This window comes from Carcharodon carcharias, chromosome 20, assembly GCF_017639515.1.
Source record: "Carcharodon carcharias isolate sCarCar2 chromosome 20, sCarCar2.pri, whole genome shotgun sequence".
Lineage (NCBI taxonomy): Eukaryota > Metazoa > Chordata > Chondrichthyes > Lamniformes > Lamnidae > Carcharodon > Carcharodon carcharias.
The window spans coordinates 22,415,194-22,434,820 of record NC_054486.1 but is presented as its reverse complement, the minus strand read 5'-3'; the positions used below and the strand labels follow the sequence as shown (position 1 = coordinate 22,434,820).

At 41.8% G+C, this 19,627-nt stretch overlaps 1 protein-coding gene across 2 annotated transcripts in view; it reads right to left on the bottom strand.

Annotated features, from left to right (window-relative positions):
• Positions 1-19,627, bottom strand: part of bub1bb (BUB1 mitotic checkpoint serine/threonine kinase Bb) — an 86,419-nt gene that overhangs the window by 40,280 nt on the left and 26,512 nt on the right. For both annotated transcript variants that reach the window (XM_041213817.1, XM_041213816.1), the window contains exons 8-11: positions 18,514-18,614; positions 13,933-14,153; positions 11,077-11,195; positions 8,504-8,610 (exon numbers count right to left, since the gene is read on the bottom strand). In XM_041213817.1, the coding sequence (XP_041069751.1) occupies positions 8,504-8,610; positions 11,077-11,195; positions 13,933-14,153; positions 18,514-18,614 (548 nt within the window). The remainder of the gene's footprint in view (positions 1-8,503; positions 8,611-11,076; positions 11,196-13,932; positions 14,154-18,513; positions 18,615-19,627) is intronic.

The following is a 19,627-nucleotide window of genomic DNA, read 5'->3' as shown; positions in this document are numbered from 1 at the left end:
AACCACTCTACCTTGGCTACGTGCTTGTTCGATCTCTATACTATCTGCCACTAGGCATCCTATACAAAACTCTTGCTACAATCTTAAATTTTTTAAAAAAATTCTACCATAAAGTCTCCACTCTCATTGTATTGTCGCTTATCATTGAAGCAATTTCATCCTCAATTACTAAGGCTACTGCTCCTCTCCACATCGTACCTTACTTATAGGTTTTATAACCTAGAACATTTAGTTCCCAGCCCCGACCACCTTGCAGCTAACATAGGACAGTATTCTAGTTTTATCTAGCTAGTTAAGAAATAACACTGATCATGGTTGTTAGGGATGTAAAGTGTGGAATTTAAAGTAGAATTGGAAAGAGAAATGTTCTTAAGAAGCATTGTGAGGGAGGCGGTGGCAGAGTGGTATTGTCACTTGACTAGTAATCTGGAGACCCAGGCTAATGCTCTGGGAACCTGGGTTTGAATCCCACCACAGCAGATAACCATGAAACCATTGTCAACTGTCATAAAAACCCATCTGGTTCACTAATGCCCTTTAGGGAAGGAAATCTGCCATCCTTACCTCGTGTAACTCCAGACACAACAATGTGATTGACTCTTAAATGCCCTCTGAAGTGGCCTAGCAAGCCACTCAGAAACCAGACAGATCACTCGGCATGGGAAACAACTGCAAATTCCACTCCATCGACCCCGCAAAGTCCTCCTTAAGAACATCTGGGGGCTTGTACCAAAATTGGGAGAGCTGTCTCACAGACAAGTCAAACAACTGCCATAGTCACACACACATGTTCCAGACACCACTATCACCATCTCTGGGTATGTCCTGTTCAGCCAGCAGGGCGGACCGAGGAGAGATGGCGGCACAGTGGTATACAGTCGGGAGAGATTGCCCTGGGAACCCTCAATATCGACTCTGGATCCCATGAAGTCTCATAGCATCAAGTCAAACATGGGCAAGGAAACCTCCTGCTGATTACCACATGCCACCATCCCAACCACCCCCCCCAAGTTGATGAGTCAGAACTCCCCCATGTTGAATACCACTTGAAGGAAGCACAGAGTGGCAAGGGTGCAGAATGTTCTCTGGGTGGGAGACTTCAATGTCCATCACCAAGAGTGGCTCGGTAGCATCACTACTGACCGAGCTGGCCAAGTTTTAAAGGGCATAGGTACTAGACTGAGTCGGCAGCAGGTGGTTAGGGAACCAACAAGAAGGAAAAACATACTTGACTTCATCCTCACCATTCTGCATGCTGCAGATGCATCTGTCCGTGAGAGCATGAGTAGGAGTGACCACCACGCAGTCCTTGTGGAGCCAAAGTCCTGCCTTCACATTGAGGATACCTCCATTGTGTTTTGTGGCTCTACCACCGTGCCAAAGGGGATAGATTTCGAACAGATCTAGCAACTCAAGACTGGGCATCCATGAGGCGCTGTGGACCAATGGCCGCAGCAGAATTGTACTCAACCACGATCTGTAACCAGATGGCCAAGCGTATCCCCACTCTACCATTACCATCAAGCCAGGGGATCAACCCTGGTCAGTGAGTGCAGGAGGGCATGCTAAGAGCAGCACCAGGCATACCTAAAAATGAGGCATCAACCTGGTAAAGCTATAACTTGCATGTCAAAAAGCATAAGCAGCTTGCAATAAACAGAGCTAAGCGATCCCACAACCAATGGAATAGATCTAAGCTCTGCAGTCCTGCCACATCTGATCATGAATGGGGGTGGACAAGTAAACAACTGGCTGAAGGAGGTGGCTCCACAAATATACCCATCCTCAAATGAAGGGGTGCCCAGCACATCAGTGCAAAAGAAAAGGTTGAAGCATTTGCAACAATCTTCAGACAGAAGTGCCAAGTGAATGATCCATCTCGGTTTCCTCCGGGGGTCTCCAGCGTCACAGATCCCAGTCTTCATCCAATTCGATTCACTTAACGCGATATCAAGAAACAGCTGAAGCACTGGATAGCGCAAAGGCTATGGGCCCTGACAATATTCCAACAATAGTACTGAAAACCTGTGCTCCAGAACTTGCCGCGCCCTAGCCAAGTTGTTCCAGTACAGCTACAACACTGGCATCTACCCAGCAATGTGGAATATTGGCCAGATATGTCCCTTCACAAAAATGCAGGTTTAATCCAACCAGGCCAACTACTGCCCCATCAGTCTACTCTCGATCATCATTAATGGAAGGGGTCATCAACTGTGCTATCAAGTGGCACTTGCTTAGAAATAACCTGCTCACTGATGCTCGGCTTGAGGACTGCCAGGGTCACTCAGCTCCTAATTTCATTATAGCCTTGGTTCAAATATGGACAAAAGAGCTAAACTCAAGAAGTGAGTCAAGAGTGACTGCCCTTGACATTAAGACAGCATTTGACAGAGTGTGGCATCAAGGAGCCCTAGCAAAACTGGAGTCAATGGGAATCGGGTTAAAACTCTCCACTGAATGGTGTCATACCTAGTGCAAAAGAAGACGGTTGTGGAAGGTCAATCATCTGAGTTCTAGGACATCATTGCAGGATTCCACAAGGTAGTGTCCTTGGCCCAACCATCTTCAGCTGCTTCATCAATGTCCTTTCTTCCATCATAAGGTCAAAAGTGGGGATGTTTGCTGATGATTACACAATGTTCAGCACCATTCGTGGCTCCTCAGATACTGAAACGGTCCATGCCCAAATGCAGCAAGACCTGGACAATATCCAGGCTTGGGCTGGCAAGTGGCAAGTAACATATGTGCTATGCAAGTGCCAGGCAATGACCATCTCCAACAGGAAAGAATCTAACCATCACCTTTTGACGTTCAGTGGCATTACCATCACTGAATCCCCCACTATCAATATCCTGGGGGGGGCTACCATTGACCAGAAACTGAACTGGACAAGCCATATAAATATTGTGGCTACAAGAGCAAGTCAGAGGCTCGGAATTCTGTGGTGAGTGACTGACTCCCTCCGTCCAGCATCTACAAGGCACGAGTCAGGAGTGTGATGGGATATTTTCCACTTGCCTGGATGAGTGCAGCTCCAACAACACTCAAGAAGTTTGACACCATCCAGGACAAAGCAGCCCACTTGATTGGCAACCCATCCACAAACATTCACTCCCTCCATCACCAATGCAGCGTGTACCATCTGCAAGATGCACAGCAGGAACTCACCAAGGCTCCTTAGACAGCACCTTCCAAACCCAAGGCTGCTACCATCTAGAACAAGGGCAGCAGACACATGGGTACACCACCACCTGGAAGTTCACCTGCAATCCACTTACCATCCTGATTTGGAAATATATCTCCTGACTTGGAAATATATCACCATTCTTTCACTGTCTCTGGGTCAAAATCCTGGAACTCCCTCCCTACCAGCACTGTGGGTGTACCTACACCATGTGGACTGCGGCGTTCAAGAAGGCAGCTCACCACCACCCTCTCAAGGACAATTGGGGTTGGGCATTAAATGCTGGCTTAGCCTGCAACATCCACATCCCATGAATGAATTAAAAAAAAAACATTGTCCATAATGTGCATGACTGCTATTTTTGAGCAGCTCATTACTCAAGGAGCTACAAACTTAATTATTTAACTACATTAGCTACTATTTTCCCACAAGCCACGCACTGACTCCTATGTAATTATGTAACTATATAGTTAGGAAAGGAAATGAAGTATCACACATAAGATGATTTCTGGCCATCAACTCAATTAATTGCACACTGACTCAGTAGGCTGCTGAGATGGATGAAACCAATCATATGTATATAGAACTGGCTGTAAAATGTGCTAGTCCTACAGATACAACATTTAAAGGAAACTATGAAGGCTATGACATTTAAAAAAAAAAACGATAAGCAAGCAAGGACAAGTAACCTACTTTTTCTGATTTGGGACTCTACTCATCGGTGCATTAATGAAGCAATAAATTAATTAATGTGGTTACCTGCTTACATGGGGCTAGAGTTAAGGATATCCTCAGGAGTATGGGATTTCTTGAAGAGGGAAGGATGGAACTAATACACCAGATGCTATCATACAATGATACAGCTGTGCTAACACCTTTGTTCCATTACTGCTTATACAGCCAGCTGTAATCCAAAGCTAAAGCAGAGAGTTAATTTAAAAAGCCTTCACAACAACTGACCTGCGTGCATTCAGTGTGGAGAACTGGCAATCTGGGCTCCACATAGTATAAAAGAAGCTCATGCATACGATGTTCATAACCAAAAGGATGCAGTAAATCAGATCATGGTTCATAAATTCAAAACAAAATGGGCACAGGTGGTGGTTTCTGGATTGCTACCAGTGGATCCTTAGAGGAGGAGTAAGAATTTTGGGTTTTAATGATTGGCAACAGAGGTCAAGGAAAATTACATCTATAGGTAATGAGATAAACATTTAAATTAGGTTAAGGGCCAAGAAACTGTCGCAAAGTTGAAATAATTGGGCAGTGTTTAAATAAAGACTAGAAATATAGGCCAAACATGCACTGTTCATTTAGGAAAGTGGTTTTTAAATTATTGTTTGGCTAATTAAAACATTGGAGAATGCAGTTGAAGGAATGGAGCAATGAAGAGTCCAAATATACCATGGTGTTTCTACACAAATGCTGGAAGTAATATCCTGTTGGAATTGAGCCGTTCATGCTGCAAGTGAAAATTTAAACTTAAGTCACAAACAGAATGGATGCAGATGGGAAAAATATTTCAATGGGATAGATTAGGACACATAGCATGGGTCAAAAAAACTGAAGGAAGGAAAGATCTCTGCACAAATGCAAAATTGGCTAAGGAGAAATCTAATTTTGTATACCCTCATTTGGAAGCGCTCAAAGGAAATTTGGGAAAACTATTTCCACTGGCTAGTGAGTTAGCGACAAGAAGGAATAAATTTATAAACCATCGGCAAAATAATGAAGGGAGAGGGTGGCAGAATTTTTATTTATGCTGAGGGTTGAGACATGGAATGCACTAGGAAAGCAGTTTTTAAAGAGAAATAGAAGTAAAAACAGAAGCATGAAAGGATAAGGAGAAAGGGGTTAAGGAATAGTTTTCAGAAAGGCATGTCTGGCAAACTGTTTTCATCTACATTGTAGAGTTCTACAATTTTATGAATTGAGGAACAGGATCTAAGTAATGATGAAACATCCGTGGTGCTAGTTTTGTTACAGCTGGAGTCCAGGACAGATCCCAAGTTGATCATACATATGCTGTTAGTTTCCAGGCCAACCAACTAAAGTAGTTAAGAGGCTAATAAGTAAATTAGCAAAGTAACACTGCATTAATTTTATGGCCGAGTTCAATTATTCATCTATTTAGTATGAAATGGAGCCTCCAATTGAGGATAAGATAAGAGGGCAAACTATTCATAATAGCTCTCGGAAACACAAACATGCAGGAACAAAAGTTCTGCTGCAAGAAAAAATATTAATATTCAGCAGTAAGCTTGAAATGGTGTGATCTTATTGAATGCTTAAGCCTGCTTTATTGGCATCTGATCCACAACTTTTAAACATTTGTTACCTCCACCACTGATACCATGGCAGCAGCGTGTACTATCTACAAGATGTACTGCAAAAACATGTTAAGGCTTCTTCAACAGTACCTTCCAAACCTGCAGCCTCTATTGCCAAGAGCAGCAGGTGTATGGGAACACCACCTCCGGCAAGTTCCCCTCCAAGTCACACACTATCCTGACTTGGAACTATATCACAGTTCCTTCATCAACACCGGGTCAGAATCTTGGAACTCCCTACCTAACCCAGTGGGTATTTCTACAGCATACAGAAGCTGAAGCTGGTGGTTCACCATCACCTTCTCAAGGGCAACTAGGGATGGGCAATAAATATTGCCCTTACCAATGACACCCACATTTCATGAATAAAATATTAACATTCAGTGGTGAGTTTGAGATCGTGTGATCTCCATATGAGTGAACATATGAATTCATTACTGACTAATGAGGAGTGCAAAAGCAGGAATAATATTAGTGCAAGAAACTTTAAAGATGGAATGAAAGCTTAGAGGTGGTATATTAGGGCAATGATCATTACAATATAGAACACACTACTGGATTTTTTAAAAATGCTTCATTATTGCCCCAAGAAAAGGATTGAAGGTGGAGGTAAATCAATGGTTGAATGCGAAGGGAAGTAAACCTAAAAATATGCTTTGCAATGCATAAAGTATCAGATTGAGAGAAACACAAAAAAAGTAATCAAAAATAGAAGAGATAAAATATAATGGTAAATAATATAAAATAGGACAACTGAGTAATGGTTGAAGACAAAGAAATCAAGAACCACTGAAATGGATTACAAACGAGGATGAGGAAAATATACATCTTATGTTTCTTTTCACTCAGTGGGGCAATCCTGGTTTTACATTGTGGAGTGTCTAGGTAAAATTAGAAGAAACGTATATTAGCTGGACAAGATTAAATGGGATCAGGAAGGGTAGTGCTGAAAACTCTGATTCAATTCACCCTAGATTCCCTAAAGAAACGACAGAAATATATACACAAGACTAGTTGATATTTTCACTTGTTTAATGTATTCTGGGATGGTTCTTTATCAAAAGAGACTTTGAATGCTGTCAATGTGGTACTGCCATTTGTAAAAAGGCACCCAAGATCATAGTGACTCAAATCTTCCCTACAGCTGAATTTAAGCACTCAACCCTGTGAAGATGAGCCATCAAGAATGAACAACTGTCATTCAACCTTTATTAAGGATGGAGTTTAAGGAAACAAGATCAGAAAATACAGATTTTTTGAAAGCTTCTGGCACATTTTCACATTGAATAAGTATTAAAACTAACTCAATGGGAATCCTATTATTGGGAATTTGTTTGAAGTTGCATTAACTGAGCATATTTGTTGATAGCAAGGATTCAGGTTGGAGATGGACGTGGAGTTCCTAAAGTCCTCTGATATCCATGAATTTTATTTATAATCTTGAAGGTGTTAATTAAACTGTTCAAATGTCAGATGATGTAATAATAGAAGCACTGTTAGTGCAAGCCAAATCTTGTGAAGGTCTTAAACGGACTCAAATGACAAATGCCATTAAATGTGTAGAAGTGCGACTTTTGTGCATATGGATCCAAGTATCTCAACACATCGGTTCCATGTGTCCTATTTTGCAAAAGGTCAATAGAAAAGCCCATGTAAAACTAGTCTCAAAATAGTTCATTATCTCTCCATAAAGTGAAGATGTCACTTAACATTGTTTAGAATCTATTACAGCAAACAAATCCTACAGTTAGAAAAGATATTTAAACAGTGTCAGGTAAAACCAAAACAAAAATTTCACATCCTATCAATAGAATGAATGTCAAAAAAAAAAGTCAAGTGATAAGAGTTGGTGCTCAGTCACAAACATAGATTAGCTCAAAATGTGGGCAGCAGTCAGGAAAAGGCCACCTGGAAAGCTTACCTTCACCAGCGGATGCAAGTTTAGCCAGTCCAAGGGAGTCAGGAAAGGGACTCCATGGTTGTCACTAAAGGTTCACATGCATTGGACTGAATAATACAGGGAGGACGGCACACCAACCTGCTTCCCAGAAGCAACATCGACGTGGAGCCGACGTGCTCTATGATGATCAGCCCCACGGCCATAACACATTGCAAGGCAGACTAACGAGGACCAAATAGGGTGTCCACCGCTCAATGAGGAGGAAGTCGAGCCCTCTGGAGCTACCAGCCAATCTGATCGGCCGGGAGATCCATCAGTCCCAGCAGTGCCAGGAAGGAGTCAGCAGCTGCTGCCAGGACTGCAGAAGAAGATAATGAATCCCCGGAGCATGTAAGTCAGGGTCTTGGGTCGGAAAGGTTCAGGTAGGTTAGGGAGTGGGGTGGGTGGAAGGGGGAGGGAGGGGATGGGTTTAAGGGAAGGAGCAGGTTGGTTTTATCTAAAGGGGGCGGGGTCCACCCTGCAATCAGCAAGGGCAGCCCCCAAAGAGAGTGAACCCTCCCCCAACTTCCTTCCTGCCCTTTAAGCACTTGAGGTTAAATAAAAAGCCAGGCTTCCTGCTCCCTCCCTGCTGCCCATGCTAAACTTTATGGTGTGGGTAGCATATCATTAGCAACAACTGGCTTGATAAACAAGTCTAATTGACCCTTAATTGTTCATTTAAATATGGTGGATGGGCTGCTGATTTCTGAGCCCACCTGGTCCCTGTATTTTGGCAGAGGAGCTTGGGGGTGGAAGGAGGGTGGTGGATTACGTGCCCCCACACCCCAGGGGAAACATACCAGCCGGGGGCACATAAAATTCGGCCCATTGATCAGGAGTCCATTAGATAGCTGCTACCAGTGTATTTAAGTGTTGCTCACACTATTAATAGTGAATTTCATATATTGTTCTTAAGGGCTTTAAATTCACTAGAGCCACAATTCTAGTCTAGCAGTTTAAAATAACACTGCACTCTTGCTTCACATCATTACTGGCCCCCAATTACCTGTAGTGAGAAAAACAGAGCTCAAAATGTAACAACGTACTTACCCATCTCTACAAGGATCTTCAGGTTTCCTTTCTGATGGGTTAAGCTCTGTGCCAAATTCCCTGGTGGTGATCCCTGAATGTGGCACAGGGTTATCAATTGCTTCCATCTGAAAGTTACAATGAAGATTTACAGAACAGGAAATTTCAGGCAAACATTTTTTTTACTGTGTGCATGGACTAGGCTTATGTAGCCAAGATGGATATGCTACCAGGGGTTTAGGTTTTAAGACTTGATTTGTATCTTTACGAAAAAATGAATGTACTTATACTAAGATACATACACAATTATAGAGGCACAGTTATACAAGAAATATGAAAACCAGCCTCCGATTCTACACAAAAATAAATTATAAAGTTAAACGTTACAGTGCAATGTCCAGTTGACAGACCTCTGGCAAAGTTTAAAGTTGCATCTCTATTGAAATTAAACCATGAAATAAGTTCATTTATACCAGAGCTATTCACTACGTGGCCCTTACAAGTTTCCCTGGAGCCCAACATAATTGGGGTTGCAAGTTCCTCCTCAGGCAGCAATGATGACTACGGAGCAGAGACCATGTTAGGAGGGATCTAGGATAAGCTACGGAGGTCCCATGACATGAACGCACACGTTTTTTTTCTTGCCCTTGTACATACAATGTAAGGAAATGTGCTCTGAATCCATCAAACCCCAAAAAATGATTGCGGAAGACCCCACCTCTCAACTCTCCCCCACCCTGCTTTCGCAGTTCTCTCTTCCCCTCGTAAACCACTGCTACCCCCCCCCCCCCAAACAACCCTTTTCTCATGTGGCCCCCTGAACATTTTTCAATATGCTAACTAGCGCTCACTATTTTCCTAGCGAATACCATGATTTAGTCAGAGTCAGTGTTTTGGGGTAATATTCGTTCATGGTATGTGGGCATTGCTGGCCTGGCCAGCATTTATTGCCCATCCTTAATTGCCCTCGAGAAGCTGGTGGCCTTCTTGAACTGCTGCAGTCCATGTGGATGTAAGTACATCCACAGTGCTTTTAGGGAGGGAGTTCCAGGATTTTGACAGTGAAGGAACAACGATATATTTCCAAGTCAGTATGGTGTGTGGTTTGGAGGGGAACTTGCAGGTGCTGGTGTTTCCATGTATCTGCTGCCCTTGACCTTCTTGACGGTAGCAGTCATGGATTTGGAAGATGCTGAGGAGTCCTGGCGAGTTCCTGCAGTGCATCTTGTAGATGGTACACACTGCTGCCACTGTGCATTGGCGGTAGAGGGAGTGAATGTTTGTGGGAGGGGTGCCAGTCAAGCAGGCAGCTTTGTCATTGCATCTGTGGGTCAGACTTTACAATCATGCCACATTCACATTCCAGTGCTTTGAAAGACTAGGAGCATGGATTGGAAGCCTTAAGAGGAGGATAAATACACCTTTAAAACTGGTTTGGGGGTAGGTGTGCAATACCTGACTTGGAACAGGTTCGGGCACAAGATGCCTCTAAACAATTGGGTTTGGCCTTAATTATTCTGGCACCTTGCCATGCCAATTACTTTTTCCTTTAAGATCAAAAGGATATAAACTGGAAAATGGAATAGAATAGGACTACAGTTTTTAGGTTAAACTCTCCAGGGAAGTACACTTCTAGGGAAATCCACAAAATCAGGGTGGGGGCAGGGCAGTGACACATTTGGAGGCAATGTGTACAATTCTATTGTATGCTGGCCACAGTTGAGTGGAAGGATCCCGTAACAAATAAGGCAAAACAAGAGACCAAATCTGAGAGCTTTGTTTCCAAAACAAAAATAATTAACAGATTGCTGCTACTGGGAGAAAGAAGTTCAAGAAAAATAATTTCCAATAAAATTCAATCGGTCTCTTCTTTGACTGATGAAAATAACAATGCCCATGTTCATTATATTGCATTTCCCATATTCAGAATGTACAAAGTGCCAGGAAAAATTCTAGGGAGCAAAATTTCAAACATGTGCCCTCCACCCAATGAAATCTTGAACACTGTATCCAGTTAAATTTTTCATGCATTATGTGCCACCACCACACACCATCCACCACCACCACCACCGCCCCCCCCACCCCCGGCCGCCACACTGCAAACTATATAGTGAGGGAATATGATTAACTAGTTAAATTATAAGCCCGTGCATCATTACACTTTTCAGTACAAGCATTTGGTTCCACATGTCACATGCTCATATTTGGGCCATGAGTCAAAAGATTTTTTTTTTGAAAGTATTGTTTTACTTTTCTAGGTCAGCATTTATGCAACTCACTGGACATTTGTGAAGAGTTATTAGCACAGAATGCCTACCAATCAGCCTACATAATGGTCACTGCCCTGCAAAGAATTCATAATAACAGTGCGAAAATGGGGTTTGATAAAAGGTGCCGTGAGTAAAAATATTATAACCCAAAGATGCAATGTTTTCTACCAGTCCATTTATTACATCAATAATAATGTGAGAGTACTGGATTGATTAAGTCAATCTTTTAATTGAACATACCTGGCCAAACTCCTCAATTTTGTAAGTTGGCCACAGTGGTAATCGTAAAATCAGGAAGTGTCACTACATCTATAGTCAACAGACCTGTTGTGTTTCTAGTTGGTTATGCTCTTGCTGCTGTTTCATTCTCATTTCTGCCATGTGTATTAATTGTTCCATCTCCTCCTTTTCCTGCTTTAACTTCGACAACTTCTGTTCTTGTTCTGTATAAATATACAAGATAGTCACAACTGTTCTCCTGCCGGGTCTAAGGTTTTGCAACAACTCTATACCACAGAACACCATTAAATGTTTCAAAAGTGAGTGACCAGGTCAGAACAAAGTCTTTTCATCAGAGACATAGTACAAATCCAGCATATACTGAGGGAATACAATTCGCCCACTATTTGGGGTATGTGAAAGGAGGGTAATGGGGGTAGGCAAAATCTGCTCACTTCCTATTGACTGCAAAGCCTCAACACAGAATTACCACTAAGGTATCTTACTCACTTTCTGCATAATAGCTAATGTGGTAAATCAGCAATGACATTGGCAATGGGATGGGGTGGTTGGGGAGTGGTGGTGGTGGAAATAGAGAAAGGACCCCACAGGGGAGCCTCCTTTGCATTTGACATACACCATTGTGACAAATTATAGTTTTGCCTTGCTTCAAGCAAGTTACACCTAAAGAAAAGAAAACTTAATAAGTGCACTTAAACGTGGAAACAGTCATGCCAGTTAAGTTACTAAACAAAAAACATTTCATTCTGCAACTTGAAGCACGATAATGTTCTGGGCCAATATATTGCCTGCCCAAGATAACAATCATTTATCAACATTGATGTCAAATAATTAAATTAACCCAACGTACACAAGATTGCACTGTAGTACGTCTACAATCTAGGGTGGAAATTTATATAGGTCTGAGCAACATCAAGGGCAGCATTTTCCCGTTGGTGAGTGGGGGTGCGGTGATGTCGGGAGGGCATCCTGACGCCACCGCATGTCATTTAGATTTTCATCTCAGCGGGCGCGCAGCTGAGTCAGCTGCGCGCCCACTGAACTGTCAAAGGCCTATTAAGGCCATTTAAAACCTAATTAATTCAATTAAATGAGCTGCCTGTCCAATCTTAAGGTTGGTGGGCAGGCGAAGAGCCCAGGTTGTCTTCGCATTTTTCATGAAACCTCATCCAAGGGCAGGATGAGGTTTCATGAACAGTTTTAAAATCTAATAAAAGATTTATACATTAATTCTTTGACATGTCCTAGCTCATGTGACTGTTTTAAAAGGTTTTCTTTCTCCTTTATTTAAAAGTTACACATGTCAAACTAATGTCCGAGGCACCTCCATGCCTCGGGGATTTCTGCACTATTCCACGCGCATGCGCAAAAGAGCGCAGGAAACGACTCAAAGAATCCTCCCGCCCACACAGGGAGCGCACAGCGCTTCCGGGTGAGCATCACGATGGGCGGGCCTTAATTGGCCCACCCATGTAAAATGGCGGCGCGGCCCTGATCGGGGGCGCCAATTGGGTTTGCGCCAGACCCCATACAACCCTCCCCCAACAGGGGGAAAATTTTTCCTCATAAATGCAATAGCAGCTTTCAAGACACACAAGAATGCCTACAAAATGCATGAACAGGCAACAAGTGTTATTTTTTAATTCTGAACAAATAAATGCTCTGTTTAGCAGCATTCAGCTCCTCACATTATTGCTGCATTAATGCATTAATTAAGCCAATTCAGGCTTTTCACATCATTGCTCAATTTGACTACAATATCCAAGTTCCCAGGAAATCATTTTAGGCTGATGGGCCACAAATTTTAAATTAACAAATGATTCCAGTCAGATGTATAAAATACTAAGAAACAACAGCAACAGGGGATTCATCAGCATAATTTTCAGGAAATATTTTTAAAGACTGAAATTAAGAATAGAGGCTGAGGGCTGCTATATTTTATGATATAATTATTATTGACAACCAACTAGCAAATTATATTCCTCTTTATTAATGAAATAATAGAACTGAAAACTTAAAATGGTCTGCATGGGGAACACCAACAAGGGCGAAATCCTTTAGTAAATGATTTAACATCATGTTCTGTAAAGATCCGAATGCAGATAAGCATGGGCAAACACTAAAAATGCATTACTATTCCTCTTCACTGTACATGTACTTACCCCATTACCTTGCAGGTTGGCATTGTGGCACATAGCTGGCTTATTCATCTATTAGCTGCATACAAAACCCTAGAACTTGAGGCAAGTGCTACTAGATATCAAAATGGCAGAATACATAAAAAGCGTAGTCTCCCATTCATTGTAGTAGGTTTGACAACTTAATTGAATACCCTATTGAAAAGATGATTCCCTGCTCTATGATCGAGTGCTGATTCTACTCAGCAGCGTGAACTATCTACAATCAGAAGATAGATCATCTCCCTTACCAAGGAAATGATGATTGCATTCAGAATGTTTATGGATTCACAACTTTGCAGCAAGTTAATTTTTGTTTAGGTCAAATCCACTCTTAAGAATGCATTAACAACCAGCTTTTGTTTAGCTCCTGGCATCAACCTAGACTTAAGTTGCAGCACCCCTGCCAGAGCCTGAGCCCAATCCAGCATTGAAGTATTGGTCTACATTTCACGCTAAATGTCATACTGAGGGAGTGCCGCACTATCAGAGGTGCCATCTTTCAGATTAGATGTTAAGCACCTGCCCCCTCTGTTCTCACTAACCTATCATCTGATCTTAGACATCATTGCTCTTGGGGGGCATTGTGCACAAATTGGTTGTAATGTTTTCCTATATAAAACAGTGACTACACTTCAAAAATATTTACAGGATATAAAGTGCTCTTCTGGGTCATCAAGATCATGAAAGCTATGATATATATACACAAGTTCTTTCTTCCATTCAGCAAATTGACAATTAAGACTGTACAAAATACCTGTACCTTTGATGCGAGCTTTATATTTCTTTTTGAATTCCTCTGCTCGGAGTTCTTCAAAGGAGAACTCACGCAGTCCAGCATAGATCTGGTCTTTTGAATACATAGACACTTCCTTCTCTTCTTTGCAATTTTGTACTTGCACCCTGAGCAATGGATTCAATTCTTTGCTGGGTTTCCGAGCGCTCAAAACTGGGGTAAATAAGGGCTCAATCTTACGAGGTGTCCTGCAACAGATCAATGCAAATATTATCCCAAAATCTGGATTTAAACTCCATGAGGGAATGTTATGAATTTTGAAACAGCTGTTCATAAGAAGTTCCTTTTAAAACGGAAAGCACAAACACACCCTGTTCTTGCTTATACATACTCTTAGGATACAAGTCCATATTTCAATATTCCAGAATAGTACAAGAATCCCATGGCATTTGATTACATCTAAACTAGCCGGAATCTGGTGCTAGGCTGTGTATTTTGTATTCAAGGGAGAATGGTTACATAATCAAGTGAAACTAAATTAAAAATAAAAGTCTCACCAGAACGAGAGATTATAATCAAATTGCTGAAAAGAGAAACATGTTGCCGAAGCTTTTCGTCTTACACTCATCAGGACAAAAGGCAAGAGTGCCAAATTTCAAATAATCACAGTAGAAAAGAATGCTGATTGGTTGGCCAGCTAACTCTGAATGGCCAAGGCATGGCCATGGAGAAAGCAATGGTGAATTGTAGGCTCCCCAAGCTCCTGGGCTATTAAAAAAGTTCCAAGGTTTGAACATATTCCTTTTGCTTGCAGAGAACAGATCCCTGCATATGAATGCATGACTCTTCCAGCAAGTATAAATGAGCCACATCAGGAGCTTATCTGATCATCTGAAATTGGCTATTAGTGTAGCTGTTAGCACACTCAGCAAGTGCTGCTCAATTGCGGAATCAGAACTAACAGTACTCATTGTGTTTTGGGCCTTGCGAACGTGGGCTGGTTGAGTACTGTCTGTACTCTGCCCATTATGTACAACCGAAGGAACATGCTGCTCGCTTCAGTCAATCACTAGGACGTATGGCCTAAGTACTTGGCATCACACCAACGCTGAAATTCAAACACAAGGTTGCTCAACAATGTTGCAGAACATTGTTTTGAACTGATGATAGTTGATACAGGTGGGTTACCAGCTATGTAGGCCATGCATCCTAGAGATTGGCTGATCAAATCAAACAGCATGTTTCTTTAGTTGTGCATAATAGGCAGAGTACAGACCGTACATAATCAGCCCGCACTTGCAAAACCCAAAACAAAATGTCTGTTAGATGTGATTCTGTAATTGGGCAGTACCTGCTGAATAATCCTGAGTGTGCTAATAGCTACACTAACAACCAATTTAAAATAATCAGTCAAGCTGATAATGTGGCTCATTTACACTTGAAAGAAGACACATACGTTCATATGCAGGGACCCGGTCTCTGCTAACAAAAGGAATATGTTCAAGCCTTGTACCTTTTTTTGAATTACCCAGGAGCTTGTGGAGCCTATAGTTCACTGTTGATTTCTCCATAGCAATGCCTCAGCCAGTCGACTTGCCAAACAATCAGCACCCTTTTCACCTTCAGTATAAGTTGTTCTGATCATTTGCAACTTGGCATTCTACTGTTTGTCTTGATGATTGCAAGACGAAAAGCTTTGGCAACATGTCTCTCTTTCCAGCAGTGTTCAAGTACTGTTATACCAAGTAACTGTTTATAATTAAATTGTTAATTTCTGGAGTGGTACTATTGAGGGCACTTATGGTTTGATATATAGAATAAGTCATTTCATAAGGCTATGCCTTGAACAATTCAAGAAAGGTTATAAACTCATCCTCAACTGGAAGGAATAAACTCACTGACTTCTATAATGTTAGGCCAATACAAATCTGGATTGAATGTCATATCTTTGTTGATTTGGGCGATTTCCCATGGAGCAGCTAATGGTTTGTGGCACAATTTGTCACAATATCTTTAGTTGGAGAAGAACGAATAGGCCAGCCAAGGTTCCCAGTCTGATCCCCACCCAGCAATCAGCTGGATAATGTGTCTCTGAGAAAGGAAGTAATGGGCAGTGGTCATCTTACCTTGCCAACACTTGTTGCCAAGGATCACAGATGGAAAAAGACGCTTAGGCAGAGTATCAAAAAAGCACTGCACAGCTGACTACAAAGAAATTGCTATCCATGGTATACAAGCAAAAAGACAATGTTAAAAACCCAGGCAGCTGAAAAGTGGAAGATAGTCATTTGATATTACAGAACTCGAGCACTGCTGAAAAAACAAACATGTCGAAGCTTTTTTCTTGTACTCATAAGGACACTTCACAAGTATACTAATATAAGGGGAAAACAACAATTTTTGTTGTCCGAGAAAAGAATGCTGATTAGCTGGCAAGTGGACTCTGATGGATGTGGGCTGATTGGTAGAGGCGTTGCCATGGAGAATGCACCAGTTAATGGTAACTGGCAGTTAACTGCCAAGCATTATTTTAAATTTAAACCAGGCAGCTTGATCCTGATTGGTCAAGGCATTGCCCTGAGGAATGAGTCAGCGAAGGGCTGTCACTTATTTTGTTTAGCTGAAACAGGCGTAATGTGTGTATATGTTCTTTCTGTCTGCAAATAACAGAGCCCTGTGTATTAATATATGTAGCTTCCTGTACATGCAAATGTGCCACACTGCAAGCCAACTGGCAATCTTAAATTAGTTGTCAGCGTAATTCATGACACACTGAGGATTATTTAGCAAATGTTGTCCAATCGCAGAATCACATCAGATGTTGGAGGTTGTGTTTTGAGTTTTGCAAGCACAGGCTGGTTCGGTATGGTCTGCATCTTGCCCATAGCAAACAGCGGCTGGGTCATGCTGTGTGATACGATCTGCCAGTCTTTTGGACATATGGTCTACGTACTTAGTAACACATTGGCACCAAAATTCATATAGCACATTAAAGCCCGTGCTTTAATGTGGCGCATTTACGTGTACTGGAAGCTACATATATTAATACACAGGGCCCAGTTCTTTGCAGACAGTAAGAACACACACACACACATTGCACCTGTTTCAGCTAAACAAAATAAGTGACAGCCATTCACTGACTCATTTCCTCAGGGCAATGCCTTTACCAAATCAGGGTCAAGCTACCTGGTTTAAATTTCAAACAATGCTTGGCAGTTAATTATCAGTCGTCATCACTGGTGGATTCTCCATGGCAACACCTCTACCAGAGTCTGCTTGCCAACCAATCAGCACTCCCTTATCATACTGCATAAATTGTTGTTTTCCCCTTATATTAGTATTATAGCCAAGTGTCCTGATGAGTACAAGACAAAAAACTTTAGTCAGCAAAGTTGAAGATGACCACTGGTTAAGGTTTGACCCATTAGCTAACAGTTCCGGTACTGGCACTTCACTTAAAAGTATAGATCAACATAATTTATAATTAACTTTGTTTTGTGCAACTGAAGATTTAACCTCACCCTTTGCCTTACCTGTACTTATAAAGTAACAAAATGAAAAGCAACGAGATTGGGAAAAATACTGAAGTTTTTAAAATTCAGTTTTGCGATCCAAGGTCAATTGGAAGTCAGATTTTAAAATAAGAAAACATTGGTTGAGCCTTCCCCAATCTTAAAAAAAAATTGAAGTAACTCAGGATCAAATAAATCATCAGGAAATGGGGCTTCAGCTCCATCCCCATCCCCCATTTCAAGATGGAATGCTACAAGATCAGAAACTCTGAACCCAGCCACAGCGTCTAATCACCTCTCTCTGCCTCAAGAGCATCCCTCTCCTTACACCACCAGTGAGATGTTTCTTTTCTTAGCCATATTTGGGAGATGGGGCAGAATTTTACGTCCCGCAGGTGGACGTGCACCTGACCTGATTGGCAAGCACCTCAATGTCATCGCGCAACTTGTGATATTTCGATCGGCGGGTGTGAGGGTCAGCAGTGCACCTGCCCACAATTAAGAGCCCTATTAAGACCATTAATCAATTGATTTAATCCTATTTTTCACTGCCCATCCAACCTTATGGTTGGCATGAGGGCGAATAGGTCAGGCAGCCTTTGCATTTTTTAGGAAACCTCAGCCACGGGCAGGATAAGGTTTCCGACAGTAGTTTAAAAAATAAAAAACTTTTTAAACAACATTTTTAATATGTCTCTGTTCATGTGACGGAGTCACGTGTGGGGATGTTTCCCCTATTTTTAAGATCTTTATTTTCAATTGTTAAGTTCTTCAGCTCCCTGGGGCAGCTCTGTGCCTTCAGGGAGTTTTCAGTGCCCGATCCCCCATGCATGGACAGGCTTTAGCGCTCGTGCTGCTCCCACCCCCACCTCGACCTCGAAAGCGCTGAGCATTTCAGCGCACCTTTCAAACTGGCTGGCCGTTAATTGGCCAGCCAGCGTGACAACACGGTCGGTCGGTGCCTGATCATGGGCAGTGGTCTGTTTCACAGCCATTCCTGGGCCCACCCGCCCAATGAAGGGAAAATCCTACCATGGTTTACACGCACCTCAAGAAGAATATCAATCCAAATAACATTCACTAGTTTTATACATACGTAGTCTCCTCGTGAGAAAATTCTTCCTCATAAAGCTTGAAATCGGGTCTGTTGGCTGACAAGGCAGCAGTAAACGCATGTACATTGGAATGCCGAGGCATCTAAAAAGAAGAAACAGATCAACTTGATGAACTGAATGGTATTTTAGTTAACTGAGCATCATTGCATAAGATGGTTTACAAACTAATTTTTAGTCAAACAGGTCTAACAATTTATAGGGGGGAAAAAAGAACTTCAGATCACTGCAATGCATGTAGCCAAGAGAAAGTTCACCAAACTCCTGATGGGAAGACAAGTAGGATTATCAATGAGATTATCTCCAGACGTTTCAACCACTTCAGTGTTAATTATCCAAACAGGAAGATCATACATCAGCTATAATGGATATCCGGTGCAGAAACAATGGGCCAAATGGCCTCCTTCTGCACTGTAACAGTTCTGTGATAATACACCCTAGCCTCAAGGTAAATGAGTGAGATGTCTGAAGTTATTGATTTTGCCCCTCAGCATCAGATAATATTTAACACTTCCAAGGTGACAACCAAAAACTGGAAAACATCTATTGTCAAGATTGTTAAGCTAGTCACATGATTTCCCATTTTGAATTTTATTCTTTGGGTTCTGGAGGAAGATCTTCAACACTACTACTTTTCCTTAAATTTAAACAAAACTAAATTAAGTGCACCAACAAAAGCCGCACTCAGACGATTCAAAATAATGACAAAAGAGCGTTTATATTTAATCACCTCAGATTCCATATTCAAAACATTTTTAGTCAATACAATACTTCAGGCAAAGCTAAAATAAAATAAAAATAAAGTAACTATGTCAGCTATGGCTCAGTTGCCCGAGTCAGAAAGTTGTGGGTTCAAGTCCCATCAGAGCCCTCAGTACAAAAATCTAGGCTAACACTTCAGTGCAGTGGTACTGAGGGCATACCACATTCAGAAGTGTCATCATTAAGCTCTGTCTGTTGAGGCAGATGTAAACATTTCTATGTACTATTTTGCATTGGGGCAGGGGAGCTCTACCTGATGTCCTATTTTTATCCTTCATACAACATCATTAAAAGAATACTCTTAATCTGGTCATTATCATATTGCTTGTAGGATCT